Source organism: Vipera ursinii (genome assembly GCF_947247035.1).
Source record: "Vipera ursinii genome assembly, chromosome: 6".
NCBI classification, from domain to species: domain Eukaryota; kingdom Metazoa; phylum Chordata; class Lepidosauria; order Squamata; family Viperidae; genus Vipera; species Vipera ursinii.
The window spans coordinates 67,053,421-67,068,966 of NC_139515.1; the positions used below are offsets into that span (position 1 = coordinate 67,053,421).

The following is a 15,546-nucleotide window of genomic DNA, read 5'->3' on the forward strand; positions in this document are numbered from 1 at the left end:
CATCTTGAACATCGTTCTCATGAAAAATTGTGATTAGTGATGAAATCATAGGATCATCATATTATTAGAGTCACTGTATTACTGGAGGAACTTAACAAATTTTTCCCTAATTAGAGACTACAAATTGGCAACAAGAATATCTTTAGCTTACCGTAGAGATGGAAAAGGCACAAATCAAACATTGTACCTGGTGAAAAAAGACCATTCCCTAATGAGATACTATTTGAGAAAATGGGAACAACTGAGTAGAACCATATGCTTACATTGTATATAAACTTTTATTGAGAGATTGCAATATATTTTCCATATTTGTTACACAGCTAAATTGTTCTGACATTAACACGGTTCGAGACAAATTGCTTTTGTTTCCTCATATTATAAAATTTTATTGTATCTATACTTTTTTCGGAAGGAATTTTTAATACAGTATTTGCCTTGTCTTAAACTTTATATAACTTTTTGAAGAGTGGCTAACCATTATCGACAAGCACATAACTAGTGACAGGGTTGAGACTGTACTAGGATTGGTGTGTGTTCCTACTTAATTTATGAACTAGCCATTCCAGCAGCTATCCTGCAAACACAGGGGACAAAACTCTTCTTTAAGCTGGATCTGAGGACAAAATAATGATGTATGTGAACCTGCAGCTGTAACTGTATAAAAACACTGAATCCATTTATATAAGGTAATGGTAAAAAGACATTAATTCATCAAAATTCAGCATCCCTTAGGTATGGAAATAAAGGGCAAAATAATAGAGGAAATAAGAAAACAATCAATAATAAATCAAAGCCATCTGATAGATGTTTCTTTAAAGTGATAGTTTAATCATCATTTTAAAGATTTCTCATAATTTTAAAATCTAGATATTCTATTTCAGTCCTCAAAAAAAGGAAATAGAATATCTTTAAAACATAAAAAGCAGTACAAACCATTATAATTACATGAAAAACACTGATTTTATTTTATTTTTTAGAAAAAACAAGCTGTGCATGAAGGGCTTTAAAACACCTTCTACTTTCCTATTTCATGAATGACTCTTTATAGGGTTGATTTCAAAACTAAAGAACAACATTGTAATCTTTTCAATTTTACACCACATTTTTCATCTCCTATTGAACACAGTTAGCTTGACGTTAATGTTATTTCTTGTTGCTATATAAACTGGTATCTTAGAAATGCTAATAAGTACACCACATAATTTATAATTTGAACATTTCAATTTATAAAATGGTTGCAAGAGTGCTTTAACATTCAGATAATGAACAATGCCACGAGTAAAGGAAAATAAGTGAAAGAATGTGAAATAGCTAATATTTTAGTCAGAATCTGAAGTTTCATGCTCATTGGCTTGATGCTGACAGACGATTTCTTCCAAAGGCGTCATGGTGCCATCTGGTCGTACTCCCATGGGTGTTATAACTTTGTCCCTATATAAGTGGAAAGAAAAAGATTTAGATTTTGCCTTGTCATATAGTTAAAAATGGCAAATAACGTCATTAGTATATTCACATACAAATGCGGTAGAACAAAATGTGCAGTGTGGAATTGCTACCTGCTTGTTCTAGCTCACCTCAGTAATTCAAGGTTTATAAATAATAATAATAAATAATAATAATAATAATAATAATAATAATAATAATAATAATAATAATAATAATAAATGAGATAGCCAGATCTTTATCAAGTATAAAAACCAAAATCTTCAGAGCCACTAGATGCTATCAATAAACAGGGCAGGGGAATAATGCCAATATGCAGTTTAAAGTTTTGAGGGAATTTAGATCTCAAGTATATGAAGATAAATAGGGCTATCTCAAAAATAGGTACTGGCTGATTGGGGGAAGTGGGGAATAACATCAATAAAGACTCCATTCAGACAGCACGTATGTACTAAGTCAATTAAGACCTATCTGGAAAAGAGAAATCAATTACCAATGGAATAAGGACAAAGAACAGAATGACTGTTGATTAAATTTAAAAAAAAACGAGGAAATAAAAAGCAGCCGTTGCTTATTCCTAATCTCTGCTAATATGCTGAAGTCCCACCTGCCAGAGAATAGTCAATTCTCTCAGTTCAAAATCACAACTGTATACATATGAATTTCACTGAATGAGAAATCAATCAAGAAAAGAGATTTGTCCTATCAAACCTGCTTCTAGTGGAGCTTAAGTACTAGAGCATTCACTTAGATGCAGCCAGATTTTTTTTTTTCTGTTTCCAAGTCCCTTTTTTAAAAAAATACAGTTGCTTTTGTTTGCAGCTGTTTAATTATACGTTTGACAGCCATTTTAATCTATTCAAAAGCACCCGGGGCCTCTCGCCGTTAATCCAATTATATCTACTCCACAAAGCTACAGCCTCCTATCAAGATGATTAATTATTGATTAAGCCAATCAAACGGTATTAGCACAGATTTATTTAAGCTCTTCATAATCTTATTTAATATTTGTGGGTTATGGCAAAAACTGCCAGGACAGTTACATTCTGATCTTCTGAAAATGTTTTCTCCATATTTTCACAGATGCTATAAATCAACAAACAAGGACATCACAGTGTACCATCCTTCCCATCATCCTTATTTTACAAAAGCTTACCTGAGCATTAGAACCTAACAACAGAGAAATCACTGTGCACAACAGTCATTGACATTCCCCTAATTCATTAAAAATAGATCTGAAATCAGGTGTTGCGCACAACACCCCCAACGTGGCCATTCAACCAACCTAACACATTCAGATGGGCTGGCTCTACGGTTGTTAGAATTCTCAGGCAGCATGGTGGCTGGAAAAAATTGGGAGCAGTATTCCCTAGAATACAATCACTTGGGAGTATGATAATTAAACACACAGAACTTAAGTCAGAGAGAGATGTTAGAGGACTGTAGTAAATGAAAACTGTTAGAGCAGCAGCTTCAAGGTTACAATCATTAGCCCTAGCTTCAGTTAAACTGCTCCAGCTCTTCTGCTAATGTAACCAGGGGTTAGTAGAGAAAACTTATGATGTGTTAAATATTCATATGCTTGTTTGTACCTTCCAAATGCCTAGTTGCTGAAGTCTAAACATTTAGTACAGGGCACTGAAAGTTATCTTCAAAGTCCCAATGCCTCTTCTAGCCCTCCACAGAGGAATACACGTAGTCCTCCACTTATGACTACAATTGAGCTCAACATTTCTGTTGTTAAACAAGATATTTTGCAACTTTTCTTGCCCCGTTTGTTAAGTGAATCACTGCAACTGTTATGATAGTAATAAGACTGTTAGGTGAATCTGTCTTCCTCATTGACTTTGCTTGTCTGAAGGTGGCAAAAAGTGATTACATGAACCTGGGACACTGCAACCGTCATAAATGTGAACCAGTTGCCAAGTGGCCAAGTTTTGGTCATGTGACTGCGGGAAAGCTGCAATAATCATAAGTGTGAAAAACAGTCACACAGGTATGTTATAAATTTGAACAGTCACTAAACACACTTTTGTAAGTTGAGGACTACCGGTAATAAAAAATTAATAATCATCCTAAACGTTCTTCTTCTTGCTTGTAATAAGCAACTCTTTCCAGAACTGTATTCCAAGTGAACGCCTATGTATATAAATATACTCTTTTAAATCTACTCAACTAATCCTCACATGACTGGATAACTTCCAAAACTGCTTTTTCTTTCAAATAAAAAAAGGATATATTCAATACTATTTGTTGGCAAACATGACAAAATGAAACAGTTTTTTAAAAAAACATGTTCTTCCTCACTTTCACTAATCTTTCACTAACTCTTCAAATTTATTCATAGAATGCTTGTTTCTGCTTTCTGCCTGCCATTTAGTTGGTCAACTCCCAAACCATTGCTTTATTTTCCAAGGGTCTTTCTTGCTTGCTCTGTGAATGAAACAGCCAGTATTAAACACATGAAACTAATGATAGTTGCCTATAATAAAGCAAACATATTGCAAACATTGGTCTGTTCCTTTGATAAAATAGTGTATTGGGGAATCCATTCACCTCTCTATAATTGAATGCTACATAATAGTGCTGACCCTTTTGTTCCACAATTAGAAAAGGCGAGAAAACCTGACAGAGGCACTGTTTTTTATAGCCATCACTGCGATTAATTCTGCATTTTTAATGAGCAAGGCTGTTACTTAGGCTTAGTTACGTCCTTGTTTTACTGATTTCTTGTCAATGCACAACAAAACCCAAACTATGATAATTGGGGACTATTTCATCAGCAAAAGGATTCCTACTATTAATACAGGGTTGGCTTGGAAAAAGCATTATAATTACTCAGTGAATTCATAGCTGTGCCACCAGTTTATAATAGCAAGAAAATATTTATAAAGCATTTTAATTAACACAGAAAACTTCCAAACACACAAAGTAGAGAAAGAGCTGCATGCATGTCACAAAATTCATGTTATATTAGACAGCTACTGGTCTGAAATAAAGATTCAGCTGGTCACTATTACACTTCTAATCAGAAAATAGCATCAAAGACAACACCATTTTTTAAATATCTCAGGCTGTCTTGAAGTACTATGTGATCTCTCCTGAATTTTGTTGAAGTGCCCAAATCACCCAGCATGTGAATGAAACCTTGCTAAGAGAAGAGTAAAAATATGGTGCCAAATATTTAGAAATATTCATGTTTACAGAGGTATACTCTGGAATGTTTGGTTTTTTAAACCCAATTGTCATCTGAGGCTGTGCTTCTATTTAACACTTTATAGCAGGGGTGTCAAACTGCCGACCCATGGGTCGGACATCTCATCGAGAAACCACGCCCACCCCATTGCCAGCAATGGCAAAAAAGCTCCGATACATTGCACGACATCACATGACATTGCGAGTTTGACATGTCTGCTTTATAACAACATCATGGCTTATCTAAAATAATCAATTCTGCCAAAAAAGTCAACAGAACCAGTCATCCAACTCAATGCTTAGGTCTCCAGTGTGTTCCAGCATATCCAAAAATACTTTTTGATACCCACAAGAATCAATGCCCCACCTGATTTTGATTTTTTTTTTAGAATCTTATAAGATAAATAAATGGGTTGTTGCCAGGCTGCAAAATACAGCCAGCTTCTAGCATTATCTTTTATTCCCAAAGATTTATTTATTTAAGATGTTTTAAGACCATACATGACCTTAAGAGATATTCTTAGAAAATGAAATAATATGTGCATCATTTGAAATAGTGCTTTGATCGTAACAACACTCACTGAAGTATTGTGGTAAAGCTTTGGTGTAGCCATTTTGAGAACTTTCCCAGATCTGCATGCATGCCTTCTACTGGAATTGAAGCACTTTTATAAATAATTTATATAATACTAAAAATTGTACATGGCTGCAATCCAAAGCTTTGTTAGAATGGGGCCTTAGTCCAGGAAAAATATCAAAATAACCTGAATCATTACATAAGATTAGAAGAATATGGAGATCTTTGTATTCAGCTTGCTTTCTGTTAAATGTTTTGTGAGTTCTATAACAATTAGTTTGTAAAGGTGACAATGACATGTTCTGACAAATTCCAATCTGGCATTGGCCCAATTGTTATTATTTGCATTAATAAAATGGGAGGCAGAACTACTTACAAGGAATAATCCAATCTACTTCCTAACTAAGCTAAAATTTGGATTCTAACATTGTTCCGTCCTTCTTTCACAACTTGAAACTGGCTTATTTTCTCCTCTTTAATCTTAAACTGGTTTCTCTTCTACAAGCATCTATAGTCTTGAATACAATTTTAGAACTAATGACTAGTGATGTGAATTATACACTGGGGATGCATTATCTGTTGTTTAATTACAACACTAAGTATGAGAAAGATGCAGCAAAAACAAAGAAGTAAAGGACCTGATAAAAGTTACATGCCATAAATTTATATTCCCTGATGGCAGTACACACATGATCTTGGATTGTGTTAAATTCCTGACCAAGAAGTAGCATTACAAACACAGAATGGAACAAAAACCAAATCTTCAGCACTGCAGGGAAGGTGCGGCGTGAGAGCAGAATATGCACCAAACACAAAAGAATGAGAAAGAAATGTGATTCTAAAGAGCATAGCAGAAAGGGGCCTGGATTTGGGAGCTGGGAAAGGGTGAGACACTCTTAGCTGCACTATGCCTAAATATTATGTTTCTTTGGGATAATCTTAATTGGATATCCCAACCTCAAAACATGAAATAACTGAAACTAGAATGAGTTTCAGCTCACTTATTCAATTTTGGATCAATTTAAATCTTGTATTGTGCAGAGTAATTATGGACTAAATGTTACCCATCTATGCAAAACCAGAATTAAATCATTCCCAGATCTATGCAATATAGCAATACCAATTAAACATGTTAACAGAATTAATAATCTGGAAGTAATCATAGTGTCTTTTATTAGGAAATATTTGCAATACTCTCTCCTTATAAATCAATGTGCTTCTCGTATTTTAGAAAAGCCTCTAGCTTTTTAGGAATACTGACAACATCCCACGATATAATTTGATACGGTGGAATCTGCAGGTCACCAAATGTAATCAGTTTTGCTTGTAAGTATTACCCTTTCCATTCAAAAGGAATCAGATGGGTTTTTTTTTGTCTAAAATAGCAGTGAGTAGCCATTCCATGATGGTCCCACTTTCAGGCAGAAAGGAAATCCTTTCAGGAACAGCCATTTAGTTATTTTTGGCAAAGTGCAAGAGTGTGCAGTAAAAAGAGTATTCTGTACAGAATTAACATAATTGGAAGGGACTTTCTAATCCAACCCCTTGCTCAAGCAGGAGGCCCTAATACCATTTCGGACAAATAGCAAGCAGTTCAATCTCTTCTTAAAAACTTTCAGTATTGAAGCACCCATAACTTCTGAAGGCAAGTCATTCCATTGATTAATTGTTCTCACTGTCAGGAAATTTCTCCTTAGTTCTAAGTTGGAACTCTCTTTGTTAAGCTTCCATCCGTTATTTGTCTTGCCCTCAGGTGCTTTGTAGAATAAGTTGTCCCTCTCTTTTTTCTGATAGCCTCTCAAACATTGGAAGACTGCTATCGTGTCTAATCCTTCTCTTTGTTAGACGAGACATACCCAGTTCCTGCAACCATTCATCATATGTTTTAGCCTCTTGACCCCTAATCGTCTTTGTTGCTCTTCTCTGAACTCTTTCTAAAGTCTCAACATCTTTTTGTATTGTGGTGACCAGAACTGAATGCAGTATTCCAAGTGTGGTCTTACCAAGACAGTATATAAAGGTACTAATACTTGGCTTCCGGTTTGCGTGCATGGCGCTTTTGGACGCGCAGAGAGAGCTCCCTCCCTGCCATCCGATCTTTCTTCATTGGAGGACCCTGAAAAGGGACAAAAGTCGCCCTGAAGGGGCGACCACCGTAAGGAGGCCCTCCTGTGATCGTGGAAGGGCAGCAGCCTTCCGCTTGAATCCGGAGCAGCTCCTTTGGGCCTGAAGAAGAAGAGACCGGCCATCAACATGGCTGATCATTAAGCTGTTCCCTGCCGAAAGCCAAAGTACCATCTAGCACAACAAAGCAATCTGGAGGACTTGGGTGAGACCTTTCCTTTCTTATCCCCCTAACTGCCTGCCTGTGGGACTTTTCTGAAAATTTTCTTCCCCTCCCCCTTTTTGAAAAACAGCTTTTATATACCTGGGGGAATAACATTTTAAGCCTTAAAGCGAAGGAAAAAACACACCATCTGATCAAGCAATGAAACTAAGCAATCCTATTCCTACCTATTAAAAAGCTTATATTTTTGTGGGGATCTACTACCCTATTTTCTGTTTAAGATGTGAACTAAGGAAAAAAGAATGGACTAATTATATAAAAGCTTTATATTAATTTGAAAAAAAAAAAGAATTTTACAATTTTGCAAGTAAATCTTTTGCTTATTCTGACAGTTGACTTAATAACGAAGTTGTCCTTGATATTATCTTCCAAGACAAATGTGGGAACACCTGGCACTGAAAACAACTTTTAAGAGCATTGGAGGTGGAAAATTACTGACTTCTATTAAAATAGCCTCCATGGAAGACTTAGCTGTAAACAATAACGAAATGGATGACTATATCCTACCACTTAATTACAAATTGATTTTGGACACAATCTTGGCTATAACTGAGCAAATTAAAGCCAAATTGCATGATAAACCTGATGACTTAAAGCCACCAGACCAAACTTTGACCTTAAATGATGAACTGACAACCCAAAAACAAATAGAAGAACTGGAAATTAACACTGAAATAGGAGACTTCAAAGAGCAACAAACACAACCTACAGAGAACTTTGAAGTCCAAACTCCAACTTTAACTACAAAACTTACAGTTCAAAAAACACCACCAGAAGAAAGCAACATTAAGAGTGAAGATATCAAAGGCCTTTTAAATACAGTATGTTGAGGATTCAGCTAATCAAACAATAACAACATTAGCTACTACGTTCTACCTAACCCAGATGGAAATGGAAGAAGAAGTACAGCAAACATCAAAAACTGAACTATTAAAGCAATATTTCAATGATTATAAAGGGGACACCAGCTTCGCAAAACTGTCATTTGGATGGTCTCTGTGGATTCAAATAAGAGGTGGAGGAAGAAAGGGAGACACATTTAAGAATTTAAAGACACTAAGATGGAAGCTTGATTGGCACAAAAGGAAGGCGAGAGTTAGATTTAAAGATATAGACTTGTCTTTTTTGGGGGGATTTGTAAGGACAGAACTTAAAAAAAATCTTTTTTGATGGACTAAGGGGAATCTTAAAAAAATATAAACTGATTTCATATTTAGGTTTTAGATTTTTAAAGGAAAACAAAATTAAGCTTTTAGAATAAAACTTTGAATTATACTATAGAATTTAGAATCTTATAAGACAGTATTTTAATAAGTGTTGAATGGTTAAGACAAAAATCTTTTCTAACAATTGGTGATTTGTGAAGATGAAAACTTGAATTTATTGTTAAAGCATAAGAATGATTTGTAATGAACAATGTAAGTTTTGTAGACAAGAGAATTATTCTTTACTGAAATAGGGAATTGTAGGTTACGCAAAAAGTAAGCTTTCTTCTGTATATTATAGGCCACTTTAGAGTATTTTATTGCAATTAGGTAAAACTTAAAAAACAGGATTTTGATATCAGTCTAATTACATTGCAAACTTTCTTAATTGATTAGGTTATATCTAGAAATGTACTAATTTGATTACTTTGACTATGTGAAAACTAAGGGAATCAGAGAGGGAATCCTTATTGATGCAACCTGAACTATTTACAAACAACTTATTATTTGTTACTTTTCACTACCCAACCACCATATTGCTTCACAAGTACATGTATATGTAAATACTGGAAAACCAATAAAACTTGAATTACAAAAAGGTACTAATACTTCACACGATCTTAATGCTATCCCTTTGTTGATGCAGCCTAAAATTACACTGTTTTTTGGGCAGCTGCAGCACATTGCTGGCTCATACTTAAGTAGCTGTCTCACAGTTACTACTAATGAGCCAGATGCCACTTATTCTATACCTGTTGCCTTACTTTTCTTGCCACTGAATTGCATTTTGTCGGATTGCATTTTGCAATTTGTGAAACTCTTAATGTACTTGCTGGATATATTTTTATATTTAATTATGGTCAATGATCCGATATTGCATATCTGCCAAAATTTATAGGAAAATGATCCTTGGCCAGTGGAGTACTGAATTAAGAACTTCACTGATGCAAACATAACTAAAATATAGTGAAATTCTTGATGATAATGAAATAGTATGGATAAAGAAATGAACATGCAAAGAGATACAATACCTAGAAAGCTTATCGAACATATTGACCAGCTTCATTGCTTCATATTCCTTTTGTTCCTCAGTCATTTCATCCATTGGGTTAGGCATTGGCTCTTCCAAATGACCTGTAATTAGGTTAATGCTTTGGGAAGTGGGAAAAGAGAAAAGAACAAGTAAAAACAACATCTTCAAGAAGAGTTTTCAAGAACACTGTTCCACAAGTTTTAAAGTAGAACTGGAAATATCAGTTTATCCCAAAACACCTCCAAATGCCTTCCAGAACTGGAAAGCACTTTTAGTTCTCAAAAATGCACATTAATTTAAGTTTTATGGCTTCTCTCAGCCTTTGCATCTCAAACTGATTCTGCTCATAGTTAGTTACAACCCATTACTTATATAAGTACTGCTCTCTTAACATCCATTTTCTTCAGCGATTGTTCAAAATTATGAAGATGATAAATGAAGGGGTTTATGATTGGTCCTCAAATTTCTGGCTGTTGCTTCCCCCACAGTCACACGAACAAACGTACTCCTTTTGCACTGGTGCAGTAGAACCCCCCCCCAGCACCTTGTCCAGGGCCTCCATTTATTTCCCAACCAAGGCCTTTTTTTCACAAAAAGGAGCCTGAGGTGTGAAGGCAGGCTTTGGCTGCGCCAGCTGAAAGAAGAATTTTTCCAGCTGTGTTCTTCTTTTGTGCTGGTGCTGTCGGGGTTTTCTTTCATGCACCAGTCTTGCAAAAGAAGACCCTTAGCAGTGTGTTAACGGCACCCTGGCTGGTGCATGGAGGCCTTGGATGATCCATGAGAGAAGCCCCAGCTGCAGTGACAGAAAGGAAAGTGGCACAAAAGAAAGCCCTTACTGGTACAGTAGTGACAGGTGGTGTAGTGGAGGAGCCATGGACAAGGTTGGGTGGTAGGGTCAGCTGGCAGCAACAGTAATTTGGCAGCCAAAAGATGAAGGGGGACATAGTCAAGTGTGTGCGTGTGTGTGTGTGTGTGTGTGCTGAAGAGGAGGCAGAGGCAGCTTGGGGCCTGGAGGGACTCGGTGTGAATGGCTTGGATTGGGGTGGGTCCACACCTAACTATCAGTGGAATTCAGCTAATGATGACAATGGAAACTGCCGGGATTGCTATTGCTGAACAATGTGGTGATGTGACATTGCACTTTATGACCATATTGTTTAGCAACAAAAAATCCAGTACCAATCATTGCTGTTAACAGAACAACAGAGTTGGAAGGGATCTTGGAGGTTTTCTACTCCAACCCCTTGCTCAAGCAGGAAACCTTATATCATTTCAGACAAATGGTTGTCCAATCTTTTTTTTTCAAAACTTCTGGAGATGAGCACCCACAACTTCTGGAGGCAAATTGTTCCACTGAATAATTGTTCTGTCAGGGAATTTCTCCTTAGTTCTAGGTTGGTTCTCTTTGATTATAGTTTCCATCCGCTGCTTCTTGTCCTGCCTTCAGATGCTTTGTAGAATAGCTTGACTCCCTCTTCTTTGTGGCAACCCTTGAGATACTGGAATGCTGCTATCATTTCATTCCTAGTCCTTCTTTTACTACCAGTTCCAAAAGTCAGGGGCCAGTTCTCTGACAAAGGTGGAGGGGAGGGGAGAAATGGTATAGGCCAGTGTTTTTCAAACTTGGCAACTTTAAGACATGCTGGCTGGGAAATTTTGGGAGCTGAAACACGGACCTAGGTGAAGGGAAGGAAGGCAGAATTCAAGCCATGCCGTACTTTGGCTTTGCAGATTTGTATTCCTCTGTGTCTGTATCTTCATCATCCGAGTACCAGTTTTCCCCTCTTCCTCCAGCTAAGAGGCCCCTGGCTGCCAGCAGGCCTGCTGCATTGCCATACCCAGTGTACTTCAACAAGCTGTCAACTGCAAAACAATAGGAAACAATCAAACTGTGGCTTGAAGATAGAACAAGATTAACATTTTTCATTATTGGATTGGAATTTTAGAAAATTCCTTCTTTGGGCATTAAATCCAACTGAGACAGACAGACAGACAGACAGATACTTATAAACATAAGGATCACATAACTGTGTGGGTTACTTCAACCAAAGTAGTTGAGTGGTAAATCTGAAGAGTTTTTCAGGGGAGGAGAATGAGAGGAGGACTTTGCAAACAGCAGGGGATGACCCTAATAAAGCAGAATGCATAAGCTTATTGAAAGCTGTATTCATATTTTAGATTGGGGTTTTAACAGGTCAGTTTAAAAGGAAGGCCTCTACATGCAACTTTATACCCTGTACTCACTAATTAAGACTTTATAGCTAAGAAAAGGCTAAGCCTAAATTTAATAACTTCTATTTGTCTTCAATTTAATCTGGCTTAAGATATTTCTAGAGAGAGAAATAATAGATTAGTTGCCATAAAAAGTAAAATGCCTGTGTGCGCTTTATAAATTGTTGTTATCACATCTGTAAAAATGCATCTTCCGGTACTTCTAGATTTAATTAAAAAAACGTTATTTGGCAACAAATAGCCAGCTCAGCAAGGGATTACAGGTGGTCCTCATTTAGTGAACACTTGTTCAGCAACTATTTGAAGTTACGATAATGTTGAATGAGACGACTTATAGCTGGACCTCGAAGTTGGAGCCATCAAAGAGTTCTGGCAATCATGTGATTGTGAATCGGTTACAGAATCCCAGTCACATGATCACCATTTGCGATCTTCACCTCCAGCCTCCAACAAGCAAAGGAAATGGGTTAGAGTTAGGCTTAATTGTTGCAACTAGAGCTGCTGTTGGAAGTCGGAATGGTCATTCTTTATGCTTGCATTGCTTAGTGACAGAGTTCCCAGTCCCAATTATGGTCATTAACTGAGGACACTCTGTATTTGCACATATGCTATAACCACCCACATGGTCTAGTAAAAACCTCTGTACCTCTCTCCTTACAAAGAACAAAAAGAAATTCTGCAGCTATTTGCTTCACTCCCAGATCAACATGAGTCATAAGACGCACTAATTTGTTTCTCAGTGTTGTGCCCACTTCAGGACGATTAGAAACATCTCTCAAAGGAGGCAGCACCTAAAGACACAGAAAGATAAGAAGAGGAATTAAGCCTAATGCAAGGTATTGTCACACTTATTCCCTTGGATTCCTCAAAATAATTCCACTTTTTTTTCTGGGTACCTAAACAATTTGCATGAGGGCAAGAGGAAGTGGGAGCACTAAACTGCACCCTTTTGCCCATCTCCCTCTAGCCCTGGCCTGCATCCAACTGGTTGGTGGCAAAGTCTGACAGGCGATAATCTTAATAAAATAATAACCTTAATAAAAATAGACCATTTTTATGACTCAACAATTTTAACTCTGCTGCTTTCATGCTCTTGTGAGTATATGAGGTCGTCCTCATTTAATAACCATTCATTCAGCCACTGCTGAAACTTATTAGGGTGCTGAATGAATGGTAGTTTTGAATATACATTGTACTTATAGTCATCACAGTATCCCTGAGACTATGGAATCATGATTCAGGTGCTTGGCACCTGATCATGATTCATGACTTTCCCTGCTGGCTTCTCACAAACAAAATCAATGGGGAAACTTGAAGGAAGCTGGAAGCAGCGATCACATGTCCTCAGTATCGAAAACTGGAACTGCCATTGCTAAGCAGCATGCTCACGTGATTTTTTTTTTTACATTTCCAACCCTACTTAACATTGTTAAATGAGGACTACCTGTATATCATTTTCCATTTCTTCTAAATAGTTGTTTTAGTCTGCTTAAGTTGTAAACAAGTTCTACTGACCAATGTTCATATTTACTTTTAAGAAAACATATACGTTGTACAAAATCAGCAATTTCATGCATTTATTCCTTATTCAGCTTTATGTTTGTCCTGCACGTCCAATGCCAAAAAAATACTGAAGAAGGATCAGATTGTTTAATGAATAGAAACTAATATTTATGCATATTCAGTAGAAGAGATTCCATTACATTTTAGTCTTTGGATATCCTCATGTCTCACCTGAGCTTTAATAAACTTCCTGAAGTTCCGATGGGACCGGCAGCATCTTGTTAGTAAACTGAGCACTGGAGTGAGGCCTTCCCTATAGCTACTCCCCTAAAGAATAAAGAATTTAGCAACATTTTTCCAACAACATAACTCAAATGTGGCACAGAAAAATCTTAATTCTAGTAGATACGGTCACTTATTTCCATGATGGCTCATCCAAACTTTAAAACATTTTTAAAATGTAAAATCATTTTTTAAAAATATTTAAAAACTGTATCTGAAAGCTCACAGGATATACACCAGCAGCTATGACTAACCATGTTTCCCCAGTGTATGTTTGTGCCTTTTTTTCCAGATATAGGAACATCTGTAACATCCCCTGATTGCAACACAATGCATTTTTGAGCAGAGTATTAAGTAGTGTGTCAGTCAATACTTTTTACTGAAAATAAATAAAGTGAAGGTAAGCAGAAAATTATTTTATATTTTGCACTTCCCAAAGAATCTGAACGAACCAGCTGAACTATTTATTCTCCACATGCAACACTGAGTCAGAGTTTTAGTTTGTGTTTGGGTATTCAGATGAATATTCAATTTGTTCCATGACCATGTATTTCTCATGGCTATGTTCCAACCTTGATTTGTTTTCAAACATCTAAAACTTGGGGGTTAGTACGCAAGGACTATTTTGATTAAGAAGCATTCTATGATACTGCACAATTAAAGTCCAAGCAGCATTATGCTGCAAACAATGGAACAAGGCTCCCAAATTCAAAAATTCTTACCTTGTCAATTCTCTTCTCCATGAACTTCAAAAGCACCTGAATGGCATCCATATTCATGCCATTGTATTTCACATCAGTTTCCCTTGCCTCTTCTTGAGTTGATGGACTGATAAGGACATCCAAGCAAGAGACTGGAACATTACTTAACAGGTTGATCGCATTGCTGAAAGAAATTTTAAAAGTTATTCTCTGAATGTAAGTATAATACATACTTTTGTGCATAATATGCAAATGAAGTCCTTGAAACATGGACATAACCGCATGGTTTATAATGTTATAATTTTACACAACAGCTAATGCACCTCAATACTACAAGTTACATTTCAACTGTTTTACACTTTTCTAATTGGTATTTTCAGAAATTCACTAAATTGTTGTACTGCATTTTCAGGATGCAATGTGGAATCAAAACACAGAAGTGTCTTGGCTATGAATTTTGCACTTTTAGGGAAGAAGTACAGAAGCATGCAAGCAAAAGCTTACCCACCCTGGGCACCATGATAGAGAAAACCAGAGTCACAATGCTGTCTAGAAGCGGTATGCTAGTAGCTGCTTCTGCTAGCATGCTTCTTCTGTCACCCATGATTCAGACTGAACGGTGGTCATGGAAAGAGCAGCTGCCTGATCACATCATCATTTTTATAGTCTCTGTGGCATATAAGTAAAGATAAGACTCCAATCGGCCATACAACTCAGCAAAAGTATTCTGATAACTTTCTACTTAGATTATTGCAATGTACTATATATGGAGTTGCCTTGGAATCTAGTTCAAAGGGTGACTGATGAAATAGTAGGCCTATGCTTTCTTCTGTTAGTATACTTCTGGGCCAAATTTAAAATGCTGCCTCTATCTATAACGCCTAAAGGTTTGAGGCGTTTATTGTCCTAAACCAGTGTTATGTAAACTTGGCAATTTGAAGCTGTATAGACTTCAACTCCCAGAATTCCCCAGCCAATATGCAGGCTGGGGAATTCTGGGAGTTGAAGTCCGAACATCTTAAGTGTTG

General features: G+C 36.6%; 1 protein-coding gene across 2 annotated transcripts in view; it reads right to left on the reverse strand.

Moving 5' to 3' along the window:
• Positions 1 to 265: 265 nt before the first annotated feature.
• RIC8B (RIC8 guanine nucleotide exchange factor B) overlaps positions 266 to 15,546 on the reverse strand; it is a 42,901-nt gene continuing 27,620 nt past the window's right edge. For both annotated transcript variants that reach the window (XM_083366496.1, XM_083366497.1), the window contains exons 5-10: positions 14,540 to 14,702; positions 13,767 to 13,862; positions 12,679 to 12,823; positions 11,519 to 11,663; positions 9,799 to 9,918; positions 266 to 1,431 (exon numbers count right to left, since the gene is read on the reverse strand). In XM_083366496.1, the coding sequence (XP_083222622.1) occupies positions 1,320 to 1,431; positions 9,799 to 9,918; positions 11,519 to 11,663; positions 12,679 to 12,823; positions 13,767 to 13,862; positions 14,540 to 14,702 (781 nt within the window). In that variant the 3' untranslated portion in view covers positions 266 to 1,319. The remainder of the gene's footprint in view (positions 1,432 to 9,798; positions 9,919 to 11,518; positions 11,664 to 12,678; positions 12,824 to 13,766; positions 13,863 to 14,539; positions 14,703 to 15,546) is intronic.